Source organism: Choloepus didactylus, chromosome 10, assembly GCF_015220235.1.
Source record: "Choloepus didactylus isolate mChoDid1 chromosome 10, mChoDid1.pri, whole genome shotgun sequence".
NCBI classification, from domain to species: domain Eukaryota; kingdom Metazoa; phylum Chordata; class Mammalia; order Pilosa; family Megalonychidae; genus Choloepus; species Choloepus didactylus.
The window spans coordinates 53,118,876-53,146,665 of NC_051316.1; the positions used below are offsets into that span (position 1 = coordinate 53,118,876).

Here is a 27,790-nt window from a genome sequence, read left to right on the forward strand (position 1 = left end):
GGAGCAGTCATTCAGTACAAGCTACTCTGTCATTATAGGAAGTCCATATTTTAAAAATTATTTTTAAAGGAGTCTTAATTTATTATATAACAATTTATTGATGTTTGAGGCAGAAAGGGAATGCTTATAGCTCTTCCAAACTTCTTCTCAAGGCATTCAACCCAGTTTTGGCCATGGTACCCTATCCCTGAGTTTTTCACACACTGAATGCTTTTAATTACACTGTATTGAATTTTATGTTGACTTTAGGAGCTTAACATTCATCCTTAAATATCTTCTAAGCATCCCCTATATTTCAAGACTTTTCTAGGTATCGAGAATAGATTTTTGAAGAAGGCAGATGAGGTCCTTTTTTTTTGAATTATAGACTACTATAATTCCATGATGGAAGGAGCATGTAAGAAGAGAGATGTGATGATGTTGGAGTGGTATGCAGCAGCCAGTAATAAAGGACTCAGAGACTATTATTGTAAGTGCAGTGAGAATCCTGTTAGAGGATTTTTGGACAATATTTGAGTTATATATATTTTTTTCATGCTTTATTATTTTTAACTAGCCAAAAAGAGCTCTCCATCCATGTCACCTAAAGATCATTTCACCCATTGCTGTTTGGCCGCCAGTCTCTTGTCTCTCTCTAGCAGTTGTGAAGCGGATACATTTTCCTTGGGGAAGGGAAATCCATGGCTTGTTGCCTTTGCCAATAACAAAAATGTTGGAAAGCCGGGTGGCAAAGCTGTTGCTGTTGGCATCTTTGACATGAACCACATCAAAAGAGCCTGTATGTCTCTGTCCATTGGTGGTCACACCAAGTCTTCCCAGGTTAGCACCTCCAGTCACCAAACACAGATTACCAGTATTGAACTTCATGAAATCAGTAATCTTGGCCATCTCCAAATGAATTTGAATGATGTCGTTCACCTTGATGAGAGGATCGGGGTAGCAGATGGTGTGAGCATCCTGGGTCACCAGAGGAGGGATTCCTTTTGTGCTTACAAAGATCTTCCTCACTTTGCACAACTTGTACTTGGCCTCCTGAGGCGTAATGCGATGAACAGCAAAGCGACCCTTGGTATCATAAACCAGATGGAAATTCTCTTCACTCTTGTCAATGCTGATGGCTTCCATAAAACCAGCAGGATAAGTTATATCAGTTCAATCTTTATGAACCACTGCATACAGATTTTCTTTACTTCATCTCCTTACAGAGTATCCTTAAGTCTGATCCTTAAGAAGATGATGAGAGGGAGACATTCTCTCAGCTTATGGGGGCCAGTGGATGGACGAGGAGCAAACACACCAGTCAGTTTGTCCAGGATCCAGTGCTTTGCAGTGGCTACACGCTTCATGTGCTTTTTTGGACTATGAGCCATGGCTGCGCTAGGCACGGAAAATGAGTTGAGTTACTTTTTAAAGTGTGACTGTGGCTCCCGTGTGGGGATTGGGTTGTTGGAAGGTAAAATGGATTTAATAGGACATTACAGTAGTTTGGGCGAGAGATGATAGTCACATAGTAAGTATATGGTGGTAGTAATGGAGATGAAGAGGAGTGAATGCATTTGAAATATATTTTGGAAGTAAAATTATCAGTACCTATTGATGGATTGGATTGAGGGATGAAAGAAGGGAAGCATCAACATTGGCGAAATCTTTTGTTGTCTCAAAGTATGAATATGTTTGTTAAAATGTCTCTTATCATGCTCAATAAGAAAATAATCCAAAGTAGTTTTTTCCAATTTTAATATCTTCTTTGGTGATAAAAGTACATTTAAAAAATATGAATAGTATTTAGAGCACAGTGTAATATTGTGTTCTATAAAGTTTCACTTCATCCATATCTAGGCTTATCAATGTAGGAATAGCAGCGGAAAAACCATAGTACATCTACTGAGTATCAAAATTTGATAGTTAAAAAAATAAACCAAAATGGATATATTTTAGAGTATCATATTTTAAGTATCACTTAAAAATATCTTGATGAATTTTAAACTATTTTAAAAAATATTAAAAATACTTTTTATACTCTTGGCTACTTCTTCACAGTGTTCCATTGCTTTTTGGGCCATTTCTGTGGAAAAGTTTAGTAGCACTGACCTGTGTGAACCTGTCAATCCAGCCAAACTTTTCTCCAGTTGCTTTCAGGAACATCCTGTGTGCATTCCACTTTCCATGTTTTTAATGCCTTTTTCTTCCTGCCAATAATGTCTTCTGTTTTGCTTTACTTGTCTGACTTCTGTTTTTTTCTTTAAGGACAAGCCATGTCAATTCTTCTGTGAAACTTTTAAAGCTTCTCTTTGTTTTTAGTAATCATGATCATTCACTCCGTGTCACTTTTTTAGCATTCAGTTATTCTGTTCATTTGGTACTTAGATTATGCCCTAAATGACTAGAAATCATAGATTTTTAAGAGGTGAGAGAAAAACTGAGATTTAATTCACTAATTTCATTTTAAAATTTATGCAAGATTTGTTGTCATATAACTAGTTTGCAGTAGAAAGGATTAAAAGTTATTTTAGTTTCTAATTATTTTAGTATCTTTTCCTTCTTCTACTCACTTCCTCATGGGTATTAATCTGAAAAATTGTGTCTCAGAATTATGTAGCTTATGAGTAAACCGTTAAAATATTGACTTTCAAATGTTGTATCATGGCATTTTATTTTGTTTTTCAATTATATATGAAGCACAAGTTGATTAAAATTTATTATAGCCTTTGTTTACTCTTTATTTAACAAATTCTGCGTGGTAGGCACTGTTCTAGCCACTAGGAGTTCAGTAGTGAATAAGATGTATAGGGTCCCACCTTCTAGAAACTTTCATTCTAGTGGTACAAGAAAATTGATCAGGAAAAGAATAATCTAATCTATAGTGGAAAAAAGCTTTAAATATTGGTTGCTGCTCAGGTGGTAGGGGAGGAAATTGATGGGGAGGGGGCATGAGAGAACATTCTGGGATGATGATAACATTCTAAATCTTGATAGTTTCTGGGTTACACAGGTATATGTATTTGTCCAGACTCATGGAATGGTACACTTAAGATTCGTGCATTTCATTGTATGTAAAGGGGGGGGGGGGGGAGACCTGTAAAAACAGAATAGGTGTAACATATGTTAGTTAAAAGAATAATATACTGAGCATCCATAAAACTAACATCCATCCCATAAATTAGAATTTTATCAGTAAACCGTACCAACTATTGTGTTTCTCTTCTAGCCATCCCTCTGCCTATCCTTCAGAGGTAGCCATTGTATTGGATTTTTGGCTTTAACATTTCCTTGTCTTTGATTTCTTTTGTTTGTTTTCATATGTGTGTATATGTCTAAACAACGTACGACTCAGTTTGCTTCTTTTTGTGATTTGCAAAAATGGTATTATATAGCTTATAGTCTTCTGCATCCTGGCTGTGTTCACAACGTTGTATTTGTAGGATTTATCCATGTTGCATAAAGCTGTAGTTCATGTATTTTCACAACTGAAGAATGTATTCTGTGGTGTGAACGTACAACTATTGCTTATCCATTCTCTTGGTAATTTGGATTGTTTGCAGTTTTTTTCCTATTATGAACTGAGGTGCAGTGAGTATTCTTGTAATGTGTCTCAGTGTACTTATACATGGATTTCTATAGGCTCTGTAACTAAGAATAGAATTGCTAAATTGTAGAGCAGCTGGTCTCAGAGTGTGGTCTCTGGCAGATTCCTTGGAATCCTTGAAACCCAGTCAAGGTGTTAATGAAGTTAAAACGATTTCCATAATAGTGGTGAGATATTACATGTCTTTTTCACTGTGTTGACATTAGTACAAATGGTGCAAAAGGAATAGTGGGTAGAACTGCTGGCATCTTAGCACAAATAAAAGCAGTGGCACGAAATTGGAGTCACGATTATTGTATTCTGTCTTGCTATGCACTTGTAGAAAAACAATTTAAGTCACTTAAAAGTATCTTGATGAGCCAGTAAAACTTATTAACTTTATTGAATCTTCACCCATTAGTATAAATTTTTAAAATATTTTGTATGATGAAATGGGATAAACACATACAACACTCATACTGAGTACTTCATACTCAACCACTATGGTGGTTGTCAGGAGGAAAAGCATTTATGTGATTGTTTGAGTTGGAGCTGACTAGCTGCTATTTTCATGGGAGCTTGATTTTTACTTGAGACAATGACTGACTGATGAACTATGGTTATTCAGATATATTTGGCAAATATTTTCTTGAAAATGAAGTAAGCTTGTTGCTATAAGGAAAACAACTGGTGTATTTTTTTTTGTCGGTGGTAGATTTTGAGACTTCAGGCAAAAAAAAGATTTTGAAATATTTGTGTATACATACAGTGTGCATATATATATATAATATATATACATACCCTGTATATATTGCAAATGTACAAGTCTAGTTTGCAGCTTCCTTTTATGTTTTTGTGATATCTTTTGATGAACAGCAGTTTTTAATTTTAATGCAGTTGAAAATACCAATTTTTTTTTTGTTCTTAATATCTTTTGTGTTTTCTTTAAGAAATTCTTCTTTACCCCAAGGTCAGAAAGATATTATCATATGTTTCCTTCAAAAAAATAAAATAAATGCCTTTCATTCATTCATCAAATCTTTAAACTCTCTGAAATAGATTTTTAAATATCTAGTGTGAAATAGGAGTCCAGTTTCATCCTTTCCTTTATGGCTAACCAGTTGTCTCAACATCCTTTATTTAAGAGTCACTTTTTTCTCCCTTGATTTGTAGTGTTACTTCTGTCATATAGCAAGTTTTCATATATATGTATATACAGGCATACCTTGTTTTATTGTGCTTCATTTTATTGCACTTCGCAGATAGTGCCTTTTTTACAACTTGAAGGTTTGTGGCAACCCTGTGTCAAACAAGTCTATCGACGCCATTTTTCCAACAGCATGTGCTCTCACTTGCTGTCTCTGTGTCACATTTTGGTAATTCTTGCAATATTTCAAACTTTTTCATTTTTATTTTATCTGTTACGATGATCTGTGATATTACTACTCTATTGGTTGGGGGTGCCACAAACCACATCCATCAAAGATGGTGGACTTAATGATAAATGTTTTGTGTGTTTTGATTGCTCCACTGACTGGCTGTTCCCCCATCTCTCTTCTTTTCCTCTGTCCTCCCTATTCCCTGAGAAACAACAATATTGAAATTAGGCCAATAAATAAGTGTTAAGTGAAAGGAAGAGTCAAATGTCTCTCACTTTAAAGTAAAAGCTGTTAATGATTAAGTTTAGTGAGGAAGGCATGTTGATGTGATGATTTAACGACCTTTCTGTTTTAAACTTATAATAATGTTATTTTAAAATATAAAAAGGGAAAAGATAAGAATTATAGCCTAGATAAAAATAGAATAAATTGAATATATCCATGGATTATAAATGCAAAAAAAAAAAACCGAGAGGAATTAAAGCTAAGGCTTGCTAAGTTCCCTCTGTTAGAAATAGGCTGTATCCTAGGAGTTCGGTGCTTTGGAGCATCAAGGACCATGTCCAGGGTGTTACTCTTTCTGCCAGCTATCGTTTCCCTCCTGACTATTTGGAGGGAAACCTCCTGCCAAGTGCTGCCTGGTGCTATAGCTTTGGATAAGCTGTAGGCAGAGGAAGATCATTTGACACAGAGTTTGGAACACTTGAGATGGAGTCAAGCATCTCCTGCTTTGTGATGGAATCTGCAACATATCCAATGTGGTACATACACAAAATGAAATGTTATTTGGCCGTAAGAAGGAATGAAGTTTTGAGACATGCTACAACATGGATGAACTTTGAAAACATTTTGGTGAGAGAAATAAGGAAAGCAGATAAGGACAGATAGTGTATGATGTCACTTATATGAGGTATCTGGAAATAGCAAAGTCTCAGAGACAAAAAGGAGATTAGAGGTTACCAGGGAATGGGGAAAAGGAATAAGGGAGAGTTTTTGTTTTGTGGATTTAGTGTTTTAAAAAAGAATAAAAAGAGAGCAAAAAAGTGTTGAAGATCTAACAATTTAGTAAGGAATTGCTCAAACAAAATCTGGAAGTATAGTAGGCAGGTTCTAAGATGGCTCCCAATGATCCCTGACTCTTTGTATTCATGCCTTTGTGTAATCACCTCTCTTGAGTGGAGAACAGACCCAGTGATTTGCTTCTAATGGATAGAATGTGCCAAAAGTGATGGGATGTCACTTGCCAGATGAGGTTCCAAAAAGACTCTTGGCTTCCTTCATGCTTGCCCTTTCTTATTCTCTCTTGATAGCACTAATGGAAATCAGCTGCCATATTGTGATTTTCCCTATGTAGAAGCCCATATGGCAAGAAAGTGATGGAGGTCCACATCCAGAGAGGAATCAGACACCCTCAGTCCAAGAGCCAGAAACCAGTAGAAAAGATCATCCTTCCTCCACTTCCCTACGAAGACAACTTTGTCATAGATCATTTTGTTTCTCCGTTCATTTGCTGACAGACACTTGGATTATTTCCACCTCTGACTATTGTGTTTAATGCTGCTATGAACATTGGTGTATGAGTAACTGTTTGGGTCCCTGATTTCACTTCCTTTGGTTGTATACCTAAGCATGGAATTGCCATGTCACATGGTATTCTATATTTAACTTTTCTGAGGAACTGCCATGTTGTGAATGATACCTTCTGCTGAAAGAACGATGACTGCCAATATAAAATTTGTACTTAGAAGTGGGGATTGTAGGAAGATGGGGAAGTAGGAAGCTCCAGGAATCAGTCCCTCCACCAGAACAACTATTGAACAGGCAGGAACTGTCTGAATCAACTATTTGGAAGCTCTAGAGTCCAGTAGAACACTGTACGGCATCTAGGGAAGAGCTGTGGAAGCATGCTAGTAAATTACAGTAAAGACCAGTAAATTGCTCTTTCCCAGTGGGGGTTACCAGTATCTATACCCCACTCTTGCAGCAGGCCCTTAGAGGGCTCCAGCCTCTGGTGTAGCTTGCTGGTGCCAGAAAAGGACATAAAGATTCACTTCCCCAAGATCCAGGGTGGGCAGGGCCTGATTGCTAATCACAACTTTTGATTAATGGCTTCAGATCGCTGGGGGCTGGCTCTGAGGGTGGCCATTGCAGCCATTTTTTCCAGCCTGCCCAAGACAAAGGCACTGGAGGAGACAAAGATGTAAACTTCTTCAGAGTTGCAGAGGACAGTTGAAGGGCTGCATTTGATAGGCAGGTAAAGAAACCTCAGCCTTGGGGAGCTGTGAAAGAAGCCCTTGATGTTCTTCCTGACCCCTCCCTCATCCCCTCTTCAGGACAATTTGGAGCCTTTGTGGGTCCCTAGCTTTGTTCTGGCTGAGAAAAACTGACTTGGAAAACTCCTCTCTGGTGTGCTCCCCATCCCAGAATTTGCCCTCTAGATGAAAGCAGCTTGAGACAACAAAAACAGTGTAAGAAACAATTAGGGGAAATGACCTGGGCAAAGGCTTACCTGCTTTAAATTCAGCAGTGGAACACGTGGAAGACAGAGAAAGTTTGTCTTTTGGGAAGTGGAGAGGGCATTCAAACTCCTGTGAACAGGGGAACTTCTAAGCAACTAGCAATCACAGGCCCAGGACAAGACACAGAATGTGAACATACCAGACAGACTTTGAAAAAATGATCCCCACCAAGCTCAAGGTGATGCAGAAAAATAAGAGAAAGAAGTAAAGGATATCAAGAAAACAATGAATGAACAATAAGAGAACCTCAATAAAGAGATAAAAATTTTAAGAAGAACCAGACAGAACTTATGAAGTTGAGGACCACAGTAGATAAATAAATTCCCAGGGGGGTTCAACAGCAAGTAGGAGCCGGCAGAAGAAAGAATCAGTGAATTTGAAGACAAGACAATTGAAATGAATGAGGCTGAGGAGCAGCAGAAAGGAAAGAGAATCATATGAAGCGAAAATAGCCTAAGAGACATCTGGCACACCATCAAGCGTGCCAATATGTGCATTATGGGAGTCCGAGAAGGAGAAGAAAGAGAGAAAAGGTCAGAAGGAATAGTCAAAGAAATAATGACAGAAAATTTCCCAAACTGAGCAAACAATGTGAATGTGCACACCCAAGAAGCCCAGAAAACACCAAACAGGATAAACATGAAGAAAAATACACCCCGTCACATACTGATCAAAATGTCTAATTCAGAGGACAAAGAGAGAGTTCAGAAAGCTGCAAGAGATAAATAATGTTATGTATAAGGGAGTCCTAATTATACTAAGTGCCAATTTCTCATCAGAAACCCTGGAGGCAAGAATGCAGTGGTTTGTAATTTTTAAAATGCTGAAAGAAAGCAACTTCCAACCAAGAATTTTATATCTGGTAAGATTTTCTTTCAAAAATGTGAGAGAGATTAAGATATTCCCAGCTAAACAAAAGCTGAAGGAGTTCATTACCCACTTGACCTATTCTACAAGCAATGCTGAAGGGAGTTTTTTAGACTGAAAGGCAAGGACACTAGACATAAAGAGATAAAGACTAACAGCAGTAGCCATTTGGATAGTTATAAATACTAGTACCATTGTATTGTATTATTTGGTATGTAACTGCACTTCTTTCTTCCTACAGGTACTAAAATGAAAATGCATAAAAAGTAATGATAAATGTATGGTTTTGGACATACACAATGAATAAAGATAAATAATTGGTAACAATTACAAGGAAAGGTGGACGTATGAAGGGGTATAGTAAAAGTGTATGTATATGCTATTTTCAAACCAGATATGATTGTTATATATTTAGGATGTTAAATTTTAACCCCATGGTAACCACAAGGAAAATAGATGAAAAATATATCCAGATAGAAATGAGTAGGCACTCAGTATGATAACACAAAAAATCAAATAAATATGGATGTGGGATTCAACTATAAAAAAGAATGAAATTTTCATACATGTGATAACGTGAATAGGTGAACCTTGAAGACATCATGTTGAGTGAAATGAGCCAGACACAAGAAGAATAATATTGTGTGCTTTCACTGATATGAAATAATTAGAATAAGCAAACTCATAAAGTCAGATTCTAGAATATAGGTTACCAGGAGATGTGGTGGAGATAGAAATTAAGGAGTTAAGGCTTACGATGTGGAGTTTCTATTTGGAATGATGGAAATGCTTTGATAATGGATGGTGTTGATGGTAGTGCCACATTGTGAATGTAATTAACAGACTGAAATGTTTATTTAAATGTGGTTAAAATGGGAAATAAGAAGTTGTATATATGGTACTAGAATAAAAGTTAAAAAAGAAAAAACCTATGGAAATACACAACAGGAATAGTGCACCCTGAGTTAAACCATGGACTATAGTTAATAGTGAATTATAAAATTGAGCTTTCATCAGTTGTAGCATATGTACCACACCAATGCACATTGCTAATAATAGGGTGTGTTGTATTTTATACATGATTGTTCTGTAAACTCCTAACTTCTCTAATAAAAAAATTCTATTCTTAGCAAAAATATAATTTAAGAAAATGATATTTTCAACCAACCAAAACTGAACAAATTAGCTCCCTCAGACGAGCATTAAAAGCATTTTAGAATATTCTCCCAGAAGAAGAAAAATCATCCCATTTGCAAGGATAAGGAAGTAGGAAGGAACAGAAAGCAAAGAAATGTGGGTATATCTAAATAAAAGTGTACTGTGTAAAACAATGGCTTGTTATAAAAAAAAATATAGAGTCTTGATCTCACTGAAAGATTTACTGAAGCATGTATTTTTTTTTTTTTAATCATCATTTTATTGAGATATATTCACATACCACGCAGTCATACAAAACAAATTGTACTTTCGATTGTTTACAGTACCATTACATAGTTGTACATTCATCACCTAAATCAATCCCTGACACCTTCATTAGCACACACAGAAAAATAACAAGAATAATAATTAGAGTGAAAAAGAGCAATTGAAGTAAAAAAGAACACTAGGTACCTTTGTCTGTTTGTTTGCTTCCCCTACTTTTCTACACATCCATCCATAAACTAGACAAAGTGGAGTTTGGTCCTTATGGCATTCCCAATCCCACTGTCACCCCTCATAAGCTACATTTTTATACAACTGTCTTCGAGATTCATGGGTTCTGGGTTGTAGTTTAATAGTTTCAGGTATCCACCACCAGCTACCCCAATTCTTTAGAACCTAAAAAAGGTTGTCTAAAGTGTGCGTAAGAGTGCCCACCAGAGTGATCTCTCGGCTCGTTTTGGAATCTCTCTGCCACTGAAGCTTATTTCATTTCCTTTCACATCCCCCTTTTGGTCAAGAAGATGTTCTCCATCCCACGATGCCGGGTCTACATTCCTCCCCGGGAGTCATATTCCACGTTGCCAGGGAGATTCACTTCCCTGGGTGTCTGATCCCACGTAGGGGGGAGGGCAGTGATTTCACCTTTCAAGTTGGCTTAGCCAGAGAGAGAGGGCCACATCTGAGCAACAAAGAGGCATTCAGGAGGAGACTCTTAGGCACAAATACAGGGAGGCCTAGCCTCTCCTTTGCAGCAGCCGTCTTCCCAAGGGTAAAACTTATGGTAGAGGGCTCAACCCATCAAACCACCAGTCCCCTATGTCTGTGGTCATGTTAGCAACCATGGAGGTGGGGTAGGCGAATACCCCTGCATTCTCCACAGGCTCCTCAAGGGGGCACTACATCTTTTTTATTTTTTTCCTTGTTTGTCTTTTTTCTTTTTTTTTTTTTTTTAACTTTCCCTTCTTTTTTCAAATCAACTGTATGAAAAAAAAAGTTAAAAAGAAAACAAACATACAATAAAAGAACATTTCAAAGAGACCATAGCAAGGGAGTAAGAAAAAGACAACTAACCTAAGATAACTGCTTAACTTCCAACATGTTCCTACTTTACCCCAAGAAAGTTACATAATATAGCAACATTTCAGTGAACTTGTTCCTACTACATCCATCAGAAATTAACAGACCATAGTCATTTCTGGGCATCCCCAGAACGTTAAATAGCTTATCTGTTCTTCTTGGATTATTGTTCCCCCCTTCCTTAATTGCTCTCTACTGCTAGTTCCCCTACATTCTACATTATAAACCATTTGTTTTACATTTTTCAAAGTTCACATTAGTGGTAGCATATAATATTTCTCTTTTTGTGCCTGGCTTATTTCGCTCAGCATTATGTCTTCAAGGTTCATCCATGTTGTCATATGTTTCACCAGATCGTTCCTTCTTACTGCCGCGTAGTATTCCATCGTGTGTATGTACCACATTTTATTTATCCACTCATCTGTTGAAGGACATTTGGGTTGTTTCCATCTCTTGGCAATTGTGAATAATGCTGCTATGAACATTGGCGTGCAGACATCTGTTCGTGTCACTGCTTTCCGATCTTCCGGGTATATACCGAGAAGTGCAATCGCTGGATTGAATGGTAGCTCTATATCTAGTTTTCTAAGGAACTGCCAGACTGACTTCCAGAGTGGCTGAACCATTATACAGTCCCACCAACAATGAATAAGAGTTCCAATTTCTCCACATCCCCTCCAGCATTTGTAGTTTCCTGTTTGTTTAATGGCAGCCATTCTAACCGGTGTTAGATGGTATCTCATTGTGGTCTTAATTTGCATCTCTCTAATAGCTAGTGAAGCTGAACATTTTTTCATGTGTTTCTTGGCCATTTGTATTTCCTCTTCAGAGAACTGTCTTTTCATATCTTTTGCCCATTTTATAATTGGGCTGTCTGTACTATTGTCATTGAGTTCTAGGATTTCTTTGTATATGCAAGATATCAGTCTTTTGTCAGATACATGGTTTCCAAAAATTTTTTCCCATTGAGTTGGCTGCCTCTTTACCTTTTTGAGAAATTCCTTTGAGGTGCAGAAACTTCTAAGCTTGAGGAGTTCCCATTTATCTATTTTCTCTTTTGTTGCTTGTGCTTTGGGTGTAAAGTCTAGGAAGTGGCCTCCTAATACAAGGTCTTGAAGATGTTTTCCTACATTATCTTCTAGGAGTTTTATGGTACTTTCTTTTATATTGAGATCTTTGGTCCATTTTGAGTTAATTTTTGTGTAGGGGGTGAGGTAGGGGTCCTCTTTCATTCTTTTGGATATGGATATCCAACTCTCCCAGCCCCATTTGTTGAAAAGACCATTATGGCTCAGTTCGGTGACTTTGGGGGCCTTATCAAAGATCAGTCGGCCATAGATCTGAGGGTCTATCTCTGAATTCTCAATTCGATTCCATTGATCTATATGTCTATCTTTGTGCCAGTACCATGCTGTTTTGGCAACTGTGGCTTTATAATAAGCTTCAAAGTCAGGCAGTGTAAGTCCTCCCACTTCGTTTTTCTTTTTTAGAGTGTCTTTAGCAATTCGAGGCATCTTCCCTTTCCAAATAAATTTGATAACTAGCTTTTCCAAGTCTGCAAAGTAGGTTGTTGGAATTTTGATTGGGATTGCATTGAATCTGTAGATGAGTTTGGGTAGAATTGACATCTTAATGACATTTAGCCTTCCTGTCCATGAACATGGAATATTTTTCCATCTTTTAAGGTCCCCTTCTATTTCTTTTAGTAGAGTTATGTAGTTTTCTTTGTATAGGTCTTTTACATCTTTGGTTAAGTTTATTCCTAGGTACTTGATTTTTTTAGTTGCTATTGAAAATGGTATCTTTTTCTTGAGTGTCTCTTCAGTTTGTTCATTTCTAGCATATAGAAACATTACTGACTTATGTGCATTAATCTTGTATCCCGCTACTTTGCTAAATTTGTTTATTAGCTCTAGTAGGTGTATCGTTGATTTCTCAGGGTTTTCTAGATATAAGATCATATCATCTGCAAACAATGACAGTTTTACTTCTTCTTTTCCAATTTGGATGCCTTTTATTTCTTTGTCTTGCCGGATTGCCCTGGCTAGCACTTCCAGCACAATGTTGAATAACAGTGGTGACAGCGGGCATCCTTGTCTTGTTCCTGATCTTAGAGGGAAGGCTTTCAGTCTCTCACCATTGAGTACTATGCTGGCTGTGGGTTTTTCATATATGCTCTTTATCATGTTGAGGAAGTTTCCTTCAATTCCTACCTTTTGAAGTGTTTTTATCAAAAAGGGATGTTGGATTTTGTCAAATGCTTTTTCAGCATCTATTGAGATGATCAATTGATTTTTCCCTTTCGAGTTTTTAATGTGTTGTAATACATTGATTGTTTTTCTTATGTTGAACCATCCTTGCATGCCTGGAATGAACCCCACTTGGTCATGGTGTATGATTTTTTTAATGTGTCTTTGGATTCGATTTGCAAGTATCTTGTTGAGGATTTTTGCATCTATATTCATTAGGGAGATTGGCCGGTAGTTTTCCTTTTTTGTAGCATCTTTGCCTGGTTTTGGTATTAGATTGATGTTAGCTTCATAAAATGAGTTAGGTAGTGTTCCATTTTTTTCAATGTTTTGAAAGAGTTTGAGTAAGATTGGTGTCAGTTCTTTCTGGAAAGTTTGGTAGAATTCCCCTGTGAAGCCATCTGGCCCTGGGCATTTATTTGTGGGAAGATTTTGGATGACTGATTGGATCTCTTTGCTTGTGATGGGTTGGTTGAGGTCTTCTGTTTCTTCTCTGGTCAGTCTAGGTTGTTCATATGTTTCCAGGAAATTGTCCATTTCTTCTACATTATCCAGTTTGTTGCCATACAGTTGTTCATAATATCCTCTTATAATTTTTTTAATTTCTTCAGGATCTGCAGTTATGTCACCTTTTTCATTCATTATTTTGTTTATATGGGTCTTCTCTCTTTTTGATTTTGTCAGTCTAGCTAGGGGCTTGTCAATCTTGTTGATCTTCTCAAAGAACCAACTTTTGGTGATATTTATCCTCTCTATTGTTTTTTTGTTCTCTATGTCATTTATTTCTGCTTTAATCCTTGTTATTTCTTTTCTTGTACTTGGTTTAGGATTGGTTTGCTGTTCATTATCTAGCTTCTTCAGTTGATCCATTAGTTCTTTGATTTTGGCTCTTTCTTCCTTTTTAATATATGCGTTTAGTGCTATAAATTTCCCCCTTAGCACTGCTTTTGCTGCATCCCATAGGTTTTGGTATGTTGTGTTCTCATTTTCATTCGTCTCTATATATTTAGCAATTTCTCTTGCTATTTCTTCTTTAACCCACTGATTGTTTAGGAGTGTGTTGTTTAACCTCCAGGTATTTGTGAATTTTCTAAGTCTCTGATGGTTATTGACTTCTAATTGTATTCCATTGTGGTCAGAGAATGTGCTTTGAATAATTTCAATCTTTTTAAATTTATTGAGGCTTGTTTTATGTCCCAGCATATGATCTATTCTGGAGAAAGTTCCGTGAGCACTAGAAAAGTATGTGTATCCTGGTGATTTGGGATGTAATGTCCTGTAGATGTCGGTTAAATCTAATTCATTTATCAGATTGTTTAGGTTTTCAATTTCCTTATTGGTCTTCTGTCTGGTTGATCTATCTATAGGAGAGAGTGATGTGTTGAAGTCTCCCACAATTATTGTGGAAACATCGATTGCTTCCTTTAGTTTTGCCAATGTTTCTCTCATGTATTTTGTGGCACCTTGATTGGGTGCATAGACATTTACGATTGTTATTTCTTCTTGCTGAATTGCCCCTTTTATTAGTATGTAGTGGCCTTCTTTGTCTCTCAAAACATCCCTGCATTTGAAGTCTATTTTATCTGAGATTAATATTGCTACACCTGCTTTCTTTTGGCTGTAGCTTGCATGAAATATTTTTTTCCATCCTTTCACTTTCAGTTTCTTTGTGTCCCTGTGTCTAAGATGAGTCTCTTGTATGCAACATATTGATGGTTCCTTTTTTTTGATCCATTCTGCGAATCTATATCTTTTAATTGGGGAGTTTAATCCATTTACATTCAACGTTAAAACCGTGAAGGCATTTCTTGAATCGGCCATCTTATCCTTTGGATTATGTTTGCCATATTTTTCCCTCTCTCTATTAATATCCTTTATTGTACCCATACCGAATCTCTTTAGTACTGAACCTTTCTCCAAGTCTCTCTGTCCTGTCTTTGTTTCTCTGTCTGTAGGGCTCCCTTTAGTATCTCCAGTAGGGCAGGTCTCTTGTTAGCAAATTCTCTCAGCATTTGTTTGTCTGTGAAAAATTTAAGCTCTCCCTCAAATTTGAAGGAGAGCTTTGCTGGATAAAGTATTCTTGGCTGGAAATTCCTCTCACTCAGAATTTTAAATATATCGTGCCACTGCCTTCTCGCCTCCATGGTGGCTGCTGAGTAGTCACTACTTAATCTTATGCTGTTTCCTTTGTATGTGGTGAATTGCTTTTCTCTTGCTGCTTTCAGAACTTGCTCCTTCTCTTCTATGTTTGACAGTGTGATCAGTATATGTCTCGGAGTGGGTTTTTTTGGATTTATTCTATTTGGAGTTCGCTGAGCATTTATGATTTGTGTATTTATGTTGTTTAGAAGATTTGGGAAGTTTTCCCCAACAATTTCTTTGAATACTCTTCCTAGACCTTTACCCTTTTCTTCCCCTTCTGGGACACCAATGAGTCTTATATTCGGACGTTTCATATTATCTATCATATCCCTGAGGTCCATTTCGAGTTTTTCAATTTTTTTCCCCATTCTTTCTTTTATGCTTTCATTTTCCATTCTGTCATCTTCCAGGTCACTGATTCGTTGTTCAACTTCCTCTAGTGTTGTACTATGAGTGTCCAGAATCTTTTTAATTTGGTCAACAGTTTCTTTAATTTCCATAAGATCATCCATTTTTTTATTTAGTCTTGCAATGTCTTCTTTATGCTCTTCTAGGGTCTTCTTGATTTCCTTCATATCCCGTACTATGGTCTCATTGTTCATCTTTAGTTCTTTGAGTAGCTGCTCTAGGTGCTGTGTCTCTTCTGGTCTTTTGATTTGGGTGCTTGGGCTTGGGTTATCCATATCGTCTGGTTTTTTCATATGCTTTATAATTTTCTGTTGTTTTTGGCCTCGTGGCATTTGCTGACCTTGATAGGGTTCTTTTAGGGTTTGTAGACCAGTTGAAGTCCTTATCTCTAATTTATCAGATCTACAGCTTCGTGGAGTACACTTTCTCTAACTAACCAGCAGGTGGCGTCCACGAGCCACCTGTTCTCCACAAGCCAGATCTCCCCTGCTTAGCCTTTTTGGTGAGTGGGGGAGTGAGTCTTGTGGGGCCCAATTGGTGTCCCAAGCTTGCGTGTGTAGTTGGTGTTGCCTGCCCTGTATGTGGGGCGTGTTTCTGGGCAGTCGGGGAGGGGGGGTGGCCCTAACAATCAAATCTCCCTGATGATCCTAGAGTTTTAAAGCTACTGCAATAGTCTAATCCTTCAGTTCAGTCCTGCGACAGTTTGTCTCTGCCACTGACCCACAAGTCTTTGGTATTGGCGTATGGCTCCTGAGACTTGCAAGTGGGCCCCTCTTCCAGGCTGTGCACCCCGGGTCCTCTGTTGAGGGATGACTGTGCTATGTCACAGGTGAGTGCCGTCCCCCCAGGGCAGTTCTGGGCTGCTGGGCTGTGTTGGGAGGCTCCCAGTCTGCTCAAATGATGGCTGAATGGGGCTCTGTTAATTCACACTGCTCCCCCTTCCCAGCTCTGGGACATTCAGCTGAGGTTGCAGGGAAGGCTAATGTCCACGCCCAGTTTTGTGGTGTGTGCCTGTTATTTGAAGCACTTCCGTCACACTGGGTTGTCTGGGGCAGCTCTGGGCTATGGGGCTGGCGATGGGCAGGAGTGTTTCCTGTCCACCAGGATGGTGGCTGTGAGCGGACACCCCCCTTTTCTTGGGAAGTTGTGTTGTTTAGTGAATTTTCTCAGCCACTGGATTATTGCCTTTTGTCTCAGAGCTCTCTTAGTTCTGCTCTTGACTTGACGTGCCCAAATTTCAATTCTTTGAAGCTTTCTGTATTGAGCTTCTTAGAGTAATTGTTTTAGAAAAAGCAAAAAGGATTTAAAAAAAAAAAAAAAAAAAAAAAAAAAAAAACGGCCCTCCTCAGAGATCTAATGGGTTATTGAAATGCTAATAGACAAAGCAACCAGGGCCATTAAGGAAAGGTGCACAGGGCAGAGAGATCAGCCTTGCTTCGGGATTTGCATATGCGCCTCAAGGCCTGATCTCCGCCCTTCTCCTTTCTGTGTTCACCAGAACTCCAAAAATCCTCTGCTTTTATTTTGGAGTTTTTCGTGTTGTTTTTTTTCTATGCCTGTCTCCTCTCTGCTGGGCTGGCTGCTCTCAGAGTCTCTGGTGTCTGGTCTCAGTCTATCTATGGTTGGAGTTTGAATCAGTAGAATGAGTTTCCGATAAGAGCAGCCACTGCAATTCTCCCTTCTCCTTCCTGGAGCTGACAGCCCCTCCTCCCCCGGGACTGAGTCTGGCAGGGAGCGGCGCGGGTCCCCTGGCCGCAAAAACTTATAGATTTCGCTGATCTCAGCAGTTCCACGTTTTCATGAGTGTTGTATGAAGTATGCCCAAAGACAGATTGCTCTGTGGTGTCCAGTCCACGCAGTTCCTGGCTTTTTACCTACTTTCCTGGAGGAGTAACTAAAACATACAGCTCACCAGTCTGCCATCTTGCCCCGCCTCTGAAGCATGTATTTTAGTGGGAAAAAAAAAATGAACTCGGAAGGCATACGATCCAAAAACAATGGTGAGCACAAGTTGATAAAATTCCAGCAAATTTGGTGTTTAATGCTAAGAATTCAATGTAGTTGCTTTTCTATAATTCAGGAACAACTATATGAACAAATTAAAATTCTTTAAAGTTGAATATTCAATTTCAGATGAACTTTTAAAATCTTGCAGTTTTCTTTCTATCTGTTAAAACAATGGCTTGTTTTTTGTTTTTATATACTGTAAGTCCCATGAAGTATTATTTGAATAACTAAGGATTAACACAGTATTTTCTCTAATAGAGTAGTTTCAAGTTTTAATTCGATTACTCAGTAGTCATTTTTCCTTCCCTTAATATTTGTATTTAGAACATTGCTTGGCATATAGTAGATGCTACAAGAGTTGTTATTCCTATCCCTTCCATTCATTTAGCTCTCTTATGGTTTAAAAGATGGGGAGAGTTGTCAAATTTTCATCTCTAGTCTTGAACTCTTCCAAATACCACTCATGTTTGGCTGTCAATTAGATTCTGTTGCAGTTGTCCCATTACAATTTCTAAATGAACATATCTGAAACAGTAGTCCTTATTCTAAGGACTCATTTTCTTATTTCTAACAATTGTATTACATATCTCTCAAGTTTGAAATACCCACACAATCTTTCACTCCTCTGGCTTCTTCCATGTTTATTTAGTTGCCAGGTATATCAAGTCTTGCTGTCATATTGTTTCTTGTAAACTGCTGCTGCTTCACTTCAGGATCTTACTGCTATCTAGACTATTGCAGTGGCTTTCTACCTGTTCATTGCCTCACCTTTCTAATTCATCCTGTTCTGTGGGTTAATGTTTAAATATTCAGTCTGACACTCAAGTTTTCCTTCGTTTACTACTATATTGTTAGTATTGCATTTGTTTGCAGGTAAAAAAATGTCTGATGGTAGGTGGTTCCTAACATTGATTCAGTTGCTTAGGGATGACATGTCTGTTATTCTCTTGGCCATTCCTACATGGTTGCCCCATGGTTTTAAGGTGACTATGCACCCCAAATTCATGCTCAGCTTCAGGAAGGAAGAAGGTGAATGGGAAAAAGCAAAAGGTTGCATGCCATTTACAACAGCCTCCTTTTAAGATGTGTTCCTGAAAGAACCACCCAACAGCTTCCACTTAAATCTTATTTGTTGAAACTGGTTCACATGGCTTTGTAGCTGCAGGGAAGTACAGGTTTTTGTTGGGCACATTGTTGTCCCCAACAAAATTGGGGCTCTAACAGGGAAGAGGAGAAAATGCATATTGGATAGGCTGCTAGCAATCTTCCTATATACTGTTAATCCTTTCCTCAGTGGTATAATTCTTCAAATACTTCACTTCAGCTCAACAAATTCCTGAATGTATCTTGTACCTGCCTACCTTTTCACTCTTCAGCACGGTTCTACTCTCCCAGAATATCCTTCCTCCTCTATCCATCCATATTCAATCCTTTGTTCAATTTTAGGTTGAAATCTAGTCTTCTCCAATAAAGCTCATCAGATTATCCCAGCTTGAAATGTCATTTTCCCCCTTCAGATACCAATAAGCAATTCTCAGAGTAGTTCATTTGTTGAGTAATCATGTTGCCTTGTGACATCTCTTCTTCAGTTGCCTATAGCTGGTTTTGTGTGTTTGTTTTGTTAGTATTTTATATATTTATTTTATAGTTCCTCAGCCTTGTAAACTTGAGTTTTATGGTCCTTGTCCACAGGAAACTTATAATGTGTTAAGTCTTGCACTGTGCTTTTATGTAGTAGGTATACCGTATTTATTCAGTAATGACTTTGACAGAGTGGTTCCTGTCTAGAGGATGTCTTTGCACATAAAGGATACCTTATGAATCCTACTTTCATTTATAACTTTATTGTTTTCTCTTATAGACAAATGTTCTGAAAAAGACTGCATGGAAATGGCTTGTCTTACAATGACAGAAGTGGAAGGAACAGCCACATCTCCTATACATCAGAATGGCGATATTCCTGGAAATGCTAATTCTTTGAGGCAGATAAATCCAGTCTTTCAGGTGTATCTTTATCATTCCCTTGGGAAAGCTGAGGGAGATTACCTTAAGTTTCCAGTCGGGGAGTATGTTGCTGAAGAAATTTGTGTTGCTGCTTCTAAAGCTTGTGGTAAGTATAAAAAACCCAGCATTTTTCTTCTTACTAATGGATTATTGCTTTATGTATGCTACTCTAATACAGTATACATTTATAACATTATTTTTTGAAAAATTTTTTTATGCTTGTCTGAATGGCAGGTGTGTTTTCACATGCATAGAAAATGAGAACATCACTAGAGTAGAATTTAAGGTGAATGCCTTGGGCTAGGTGTCAAAGCAAATTGCAGCAGGGCGTGGGCGTGGCCACCTGATGGTCAAGGCAGCAGGAGTGGTGGAGCGAGTGGCGCAGTACCACCATGAGGGCCCCACTAAGCATGTTGGACCATGTGGTGCTCTCCCCAGTCTGGTTCCACTGCAGCTCTCATGAAGCTGTTCCAGCACTAGCCCTGGCCATCAACCCAAGAGCCCAGACATCGTGTACCTGCTTTTGCTCATTGACAAAGAGGTCGTCAACCATGACACCTGGTGGTTCAGCTTCACTGTGGTATCACCCCAGCACATCCTGAGACTCACTTTTGACTAGCAGCGCATCTACCTCTCAGCTCAAATCAGTGGCAGCCTGGTCATCCAGACCTGTATGCCTGTCTCTAGCGATGAGGACAAGGGCTTATGGACCCGGCCATCAAAGTTTACTTTAAAACACCCATCCCAGTTTTCCTGCTGGAGTGAAGCATGGATATTAGAGATAGCATTGAGTTCCAGGTCCCAATGGCACTGGTCTACTAGGGTAAAGGAAAGTTTGCCATCCACCCAGCCAAGAAGTCAGCCTCATCATCAAGAAGATCAGGTCTGTTGGCATGGCTATGGAAGAATGGGTGTCACCCCGGTACTGCAGGTGATCAGTGCCATCATGAAGGATTCAGCCTACCACATCATGTGCTGCATGCTCTTCACCAGCTAGACCAAGAAGGACATACTGCTATGGCCTGCGCTGAAGAAACTGAGGAATGAGCGTTCCTCTTGCTTCAAGTTCTGGTCACAGCAGACAAAGTCCCTGATGCCTGGGACTGTAGCCAGGGCTTTGTGAACAAGGAGATGATCTGGGACCACCTTCCCACTCCTGGAGAAGGAGGCTGTGGTGCTGATGTGTGGACCCTGCCCACAATCCAGTATGCCTGCCTGTCCAACCTGGACTGCGTGGGCTACTTTGAGAAGTGTTGCCTTTGCTTTCTGATGACCTGGGCACTGGCTGCCCACCCCACACTCATCTTGCCTCTCCACACCCACTCCTCCTTGTTCCTTAACTTCTTCTTTCCCAGATCTGCCTCTACCTCATGCCAGGCCCAGGTCAGGCCTGGCTTGCCTATACCCTGGTTGATTGCCCATCTGGGCTGGTACCTGAGGGGCCCTACTGCAAGCAGGGGTCTGTTAGATGGGCCACAGCCAGCGACCTTCAGGATGGGTTCCTGTCTGGCTCTCAGGAAATCTGTATGCAGGTTCACTGGACTTAAACATTATTTTTAAGTAACAATAAAAATATTATTGCCTGGCCCTCTCCTGTCCTCTTGACTGTCCCGGCCCCAACACCATAGGGTCAGGTCTATCAGCAACATGCCCATATTTCCCACCAGCAGCAGACCACAGTCTGGAGACAAATGTAAATGTCTGGGTCACCCCAGCCACCATTCTGCTGACTCTTGCTGCTAACACTCACTGCCAGCCTCAGGGCTCCAGGAAACCTAGGCCACACTGGACCATGGCTGAGGCCTCAGCACTAACACTGTGTGACATGCCTTCTTAGAGCGAGGTGGCTGCAGGGGGTGGTGGTAAGGGGCTGACCCTGTCCTACCCCATTCAAGGGAACTTGGCTCTCCCTGAGGCTGGAGTGGGAACAGGGTGCTGACCAAGATGTCTCTGGGCTGACACATGGACCCTTCTGATACCCAAGTCCTGGCATGTCCCCCCCAAATACCTACACCCAGGGTGCCTTGGCAGTTCCTGGCTGTGGGCTCAGGCAGAGGCTGGTGGGTCACCTTGGAGCCCTGGGGCCCTGGTAAGGGCCATCAGCCCTGATGGCAGAGTGAAGAAGGTGGTTGTATGTTCTCTGTCCCAGACCCACCCCTTCCTCCTACCCTCTACTAATGAGGGGAGATTTTGAGCAGTGGCTTTTATCTGAGAGACATTGAAATACTTGGTGATCTCGACATCACCTTTAGACAATGGCCATATTAACATCTTGCATATCAGCTTTTTCAGAGTCATTTATGAGGAGAAAAAAAAAACTGAGGTAAAACTTTGCTAATGTTTTTAAAAAATTGAAGCCTATAAATGTTTGCTGAGAACTTTTTATAAGACCATGTAAGTTACCTAAGAATCTTATCATGGGTTATCTTCCTGGCATAGGTAATCTTAAAGCTAGATCTTGAGAACAGCATTAAAGTACCAATGTGTTGAACTATATATGTATTTGATTTAAATTCTTGATTTAACACATTATAACTATTGTTTACAAATCTTCTTGAAATAATTTTTACTCTTGAGACTTGATTATATTACCTCACTGCTGTCTATACAAAACTGTGGACCATAGAACTTTTCCTGAGGAGCTGACACATTTTACAGGGCCATAGAGATTACTATAGATCCTATTATCATGTACTCGACTTTTTAAAATGCTCTTTAATAAAAAGATCAATTGATACTTGTTTTGCTTTGGAGAACTGTAGTATGGTTTTAATTCTAGAGGTAAATTGAATGTCTAACAAAGTATTTATAAGAGTGTTAAGACATTAAAATTTTTTAAAAAGTTGTTATACAAAAAATAATTGAATTAAGTAGATGAGGTCAACTGATTAGTGTAGTTCAGAATAGCTATTAAATATAAATTGGAGGAAATCATTTTTATATATCCAGTTTTGAAATCGGGATTGAAAATACAGTAGAACTCACTAACACATATTGGAAAAAGACTAGTTTAAACTGGTAAACAGTATGCATACATTTAAATTAATATATTTTTATTAACTTAAGTGTATATAGTTCTCAAATTAATAAGAAATGGTTCCCAAGAAGGAATTTTATAAATTGAAGTGACTCGTTTGTAAGTAGTGGTATCTATCAGCTACAGATGATAGCTGTTGTCTTCAGATTAGTTGACAAATAATTTAGGTTAATTCCTCATGTAATCTTTTAATACCATTAATTTGTTGATTTAGTTAACATTGCTAAATCATCATATATTCTCCATAGTGTTTCTTTTAGATATTTACAAAATGTATATATTGTTACTTAAAAATAATGTTTAAGTCCAGTGAACCTGCATACAGATTTCCTAGCACATTTGCAATACTGTTACTACCTTAGATTCATTTCTTTTAGAGTGTACAGAAAGTCTACTTCCACAAAAGATCTTTCGCAAAATACTATACCCATCCATAATTTTGTTCTATTGTAAATAAAGTTCTAATTGCATTTGAAAACTCCCTAATAAAGTTTTCAAGAAGCTACAAATCCTGAATGACATCTCTAAAACTATTACAGGAATTTCAAAATAACTATGTCTCTGACTCTTTCAAACCTAGTTCAAATAAAAAAAAAACTTGCAAATTTTGTTTTACCTTAATGACGATTTTTAACATGGTCCATTGTTTTAGTTTCTTGGGCTACTCACAAAAATACCATGAAAGGACTTGGGCTAAACAACGGGAATTTATTAGCTCACAGTATTGAGGCTGAGATAGAAGTCCAAATCAAGGCCTCATCAGGGTGATGCTTTCTTCCTGAAGACTGTGGTGTTCTGGGGTTGGCTGCCAGCAATCCTTGGTCCTTAGCTTGTCATTGGCAAGGCACATGGCAGCATCTCTTAAGTCTCTCCATTCTTTTTTGGGTTCTGTTGATGATCAGCTTTTGGCTGCTCCCTCTGTGGCTTTCTCTCTGTCTGAATTTCATTTGGATTATAAAAGGACTCCAATAGTAAAATTACGACCCATCTTGATTTCAGTTGAACTACACCTTGACTAAAGTAACTTCATTGAAAGATCCTATTTACAATGGGTTCATACCCACAAGAATGGATTGTTTTGTTTTTCGAGTATTTTTTAAAAAATAAAAATAAAAAAGAACCCCCAAAACATCTCATACCCCTTAGTCCCCCCTATTATTTAAATATTCTTTGGTCTTTATTACTCAAATGCCCATACACTGGATAAAGGGCATGTCAGTCACAAGGTTTTCACAATCACATGGTCTCATGATAAAAGCTATATAGTTATACAACCATCATCAAGAATCAAGTCTACTGAATTACATTTCAACAGATTCAGGTATTACCTCCTAGCTATTCTAGTGCACTAGAAACTAGTAATATTGGTATAAGGCATACGAATAACCTCCAGAATGACCTTTCCCCTCTATTTGAAATCTCTTAGGCACCGAAATGTTATTTTGTTTCATTTCTTTTCCCCCTTTTGGTCAAGAAGGCATTCTCAATCCCATGATGCCAGGGCCTGGCTCATCCTTGGGAGTCATGTCCCTCGTAGTGGGGAGGGCAGTGAGTTTACCTGCAGAGCTGGCTTAGAGAGAGAGGCCACATCTGAGCAACAAAAGAGGTTCTGTGGGGATGACTCTTAGGCACAATTTTCAGTAGGCTTAGCCTCCCCTTTGTGGTAACAAGCTTCATAAGGGCAAGCCCAAGATGAAGGGCTTGGGCTTCTAAATTGGTAGTCCCCAATACTTGTGAGAATATCAGTAATTCCCCAGGTGAGGAAGTTTAATATTTCCGCATTTTACCCAGTCCCTCAAGAGGCATTTGCAAATACATTTTTATACTCTGCCAAGTTACTCTGAGACGTATTAAAATAAAATACAATGAAAAAGTCTGAAGATAACACCAATGCTAAGATCCCATATCGTTCCCTTATATCCCCCTTTTATAGAATTTAGCTTTGGTATATTGCCTTTGTTACAATTAATGGAAGCCTATTACAGTGTTCTGTTAACTGTAGACTCTAGTTTGCATTGATTGTATTTTTTCCCCAAAACCATCCCATTTTCAATACTTTGCAAAGTTAACATTCATTTGTTCTCCCTCATGAAAAAACATTCTTATATTTGTACATTTAATCACAATCATTGATCACTCTAGTGATCCAGTCTTTATCTTCTACCTTTCCTTCTGGTGTCCTACATGCCCCTAACCTTTCTCTCTCAACCACATTCACAGTCATCTTTGTTCAGTGTACTTGCAGTATTGTGCTACCATCAACCAGTGTTGTACTATCCATTTCTGGATCCATACAGTCAATCCTGTTGAACATTTTGTACTCCTTCAGCATCAATGACCAATCTTTATCCGCTTTCTGTCTCCTGATATCTTTTTGTCTACACTCGTTGCCTTTGGTATATCTTGTAGAGGAGGTTTCCTGTTCAGGAACTCTCTTGGTGTCTGTTTATCTGTAAATATTTTAAACTCTTCCTCATTTTGTAGGACAGTTTTGCCAGATATAGGATTCTTGGTTGGCAGTTTTTCTCTTTCAGTTTTTCTTTTTCAGTTTTTTTTTTCTTTTTCTTGGATATGTCTTACCATTGCCTTCTCACCTCCAAGGTTGCTGCTGAAAAATCCACACTTAGTCTTCCTGAGCTTCCCTTGTATGTGATGGGTTGCTTTTCTCTTACTGCTTTCAGAATTCTCTCTTTGTCTTTGACATTTGACAATCTGATTAGTAAGTGTGTTGGAGTGGGTCTATTTGGATCAATTTTTTTTACATGAATGTTCAGAGCAGCTTTATTTGTGTCTTTCTAGAAATTTGTCCATTTCATCTAAGTTACCTAATTTCTTGACATACAATTGTTCAGAGTATTCTTTTATAAATATTTTTACTTCTATAAGGTTGGTAGTAATGTTTCCTCTTTAATTTTCTGTGTTATTAATTTGAGTATTCTCTCTTTTTTCTTGGTTAATCTAGCTGAATGTCAGTTTTGTTGATCTTTTCAAGGAAGTAACATTTGGTTTTGTTGATTTTCTCTATTGTTTTCCCATTCTCTATTTCATCAATTTCCACACTAATAAATATTTCCTTCTTTCGGCTTGCTTTGAATTTAGCTTGCTCTTCTTTTTTCAGCATATCAGCTTTATTTGTAATGGTTCCAAACTGAAAACAACCCAAATGTCTATAACAGGCAATTGGATAAAAATTTTTGTTATATTCATTCAACAGAATACTCTTCAGTTTAAAAATATTTGGATCAATTTTCATTGGGTATTTCCTCTAGTATTCTTTCTGCCCCCCTTTTCCCTTTTCTTCTCCTTCTAGGACACCTGTAACATGTATATTTGTATGCTTTATGTTGTCCTTTAGTTCCTTCAGCCCCTGCTGATGTTTTTCCATTGTTTTCCCTATCTGTTCTTTTGTGTGTAGGATTTCAGATGTTCTGTCTTCCAGTTTGGTAATCCTTTCTTCTGCCTCTCCAGGTCAGCTGCTGTATGTCTCTATTGTGTTTTCCATCTCTTATATTGTGCCTTTTATTCCCATAAATTCTGCCATTTGTTTTTTCAAGCTTACAAATTCTTCTTTATGGTCACCCAGTAGATGCTTTCTATCCTTCATCTCTTTTGTCACATTTCCTTTCAACTCATTGATTTGATTTAAAAGATGTTTGAACATCCTTAATTAGTTGTTTCAACTCTTGAATCTCAGTTGAGGTGTCAGTTTGTTCCTTTGACTGGGCCATATCATTGTGTTTCCAGGTGTGGCTCATTTATTTTGCTGTCTGTGCATCTGATTTTCTTGATTAGTTCATTCTGGAGTTTGTTTCTCTCTTTTTCCTTAGGATTTCTGTATTTCTTTGTTTCTCTCTCTGGCTAGTTGTCAGATTGGCTGTGCCCCCCAGTCTTCCTCCAAAATCAGGCACCCACCGTGTCCTGCCACAGGGATGGGAAGTAGGCACTGGGCACCCCAGCAGGTTCACTGTGTGTAGTAATATAGATCTACTGGCTTCTAGTGGTGCTGTTTTCTGCTGGTCAGCAAGACCTGGGTTTGTTTTAGAACCCTGCTTTGACAGTTGGGTTGTCCATATTTCTCAGCCAAAACCAGGCTAGGTTTCTGTACAGGGTGTGTAGACCAGCTCCTGTGCTCCTAATAAAGGGTCTGGAGCATTCTTTTAAAGGTGTTTCTATTCCCTTGCACTTTCTGGTTTGTCCAGCAGATGGCACTGTTTGGTAACTTAATCGTCCTCAGAGGCTGCTTTGCCTTCCAGCATGGGCTATGTCTACACAGGTGAGCTGAAACTGGGATTCCTGTGCCCCCAGCTTGCCAGCAAAAATCCAGCTCACTGTGGGGCTGCGCCTGTGGCAGAGTACTCCCTCAGCTGACCCAGTACTCCAGGCATCCCCAAGGTAAGGAAATGGCCACTGGCTGCTGCTTCCCTCGGGTAGGGGAAGGGTCTTCAGACCCAGTGCTGGAAACACAGTTTCTGCCCACGTTTTCTCAGTCTCTTTGTCCCTCACTAACCTGGGCTTGAAATGTCCTCCCCTGTCCCCCAGGTCTTCAAACAGTGGGGGTATGTCTCACTTCTGTGAGAGATTTAAAATCTGTGTCCCTGGTGGGAGGGTTCCTGTCTGCTGATTCGGTGCCTTGCCCACACTGAGCCCAGGTGAAGGGGAGGGGAGAGTACTGGCTGATGTTGGACAGAAGATTCCTACCTGATAGTTTTTCTCTTTCTTCAATTAGGCATCTTCACAGTCCTTTTCCAGTCTATATCCTCCTCCAAAGTTTTAAACAATTCAGAATTGTCCTTTTTCTCATTGATTCTCTGGAGAGGAGTTTTCAGTAGTTGCTTACATTGCATGTTGATGACATCACCCCAACATCTTTGGTATTTGCAAACTCAGTAGCACCCCACTTCTCTGGTACCAAAATCTGTTCAGGTTTGCTAGAGCTGCTGTTATGCAACATACCAGAAATGGATTGGATTTTATAAAGGGGATTTATTAGGTTACAGAATCACAGTTTTAAGGCCATAGAAGTGTCGAGACTAAAGCATCAACAAGAGGATATCTTCACTGAACTACGGCCACTGGCATCCGTTAACACCTTTGTCTGCTGGGAAGGCACATGG

At 38.9% G+C, this 27,790-nt stretch overlaps 1 protein-coding gene and 2 pseudogenes across 5 annotated transcripts in view; 2 read left to right on the forward strand and 1 right to left on the reverse strand.

The window, feature by feature from the left end:
• JAK2 (Janus kinase 2) overlaps nucleotides 1-27,790 on the forward strand; it is a 209,385-nt gene that overhangs the window by 61,816 nt on the left and 119,779 nt on the right. For 3 of the 5 annotated variants that reach the window (XM_037797959.1, XM_037797960.1, XM_037797958.1), the window contains one exon: nucleotides 19,497-19,745. In XM_037797959.1, coding sequence (XP_037653887.1) covers nucleotides 19,520-19,745 — 226 coding nt within the window. In that variant the 5' untranslated portion in view covers nucleotides 19,497-19,519. Of the gene's footprint in view, nucleotides 1-1,205; nucleotides 1,395-19,496; nucleotides 19,746-27,790 lie in introns of all 5 variants that reach the window. The other 2 variants (XM_037797956.1, XM_037797957.1) reach the window with 1 other exon arrangement.
• On the reverse strand, nucleotides 591-1,370 carry LOC119545190 (annotated as a pseudogene).
• Nucleotides 19,752-23,495, forward strand: LOC119505287 (annotated as a pseudogene).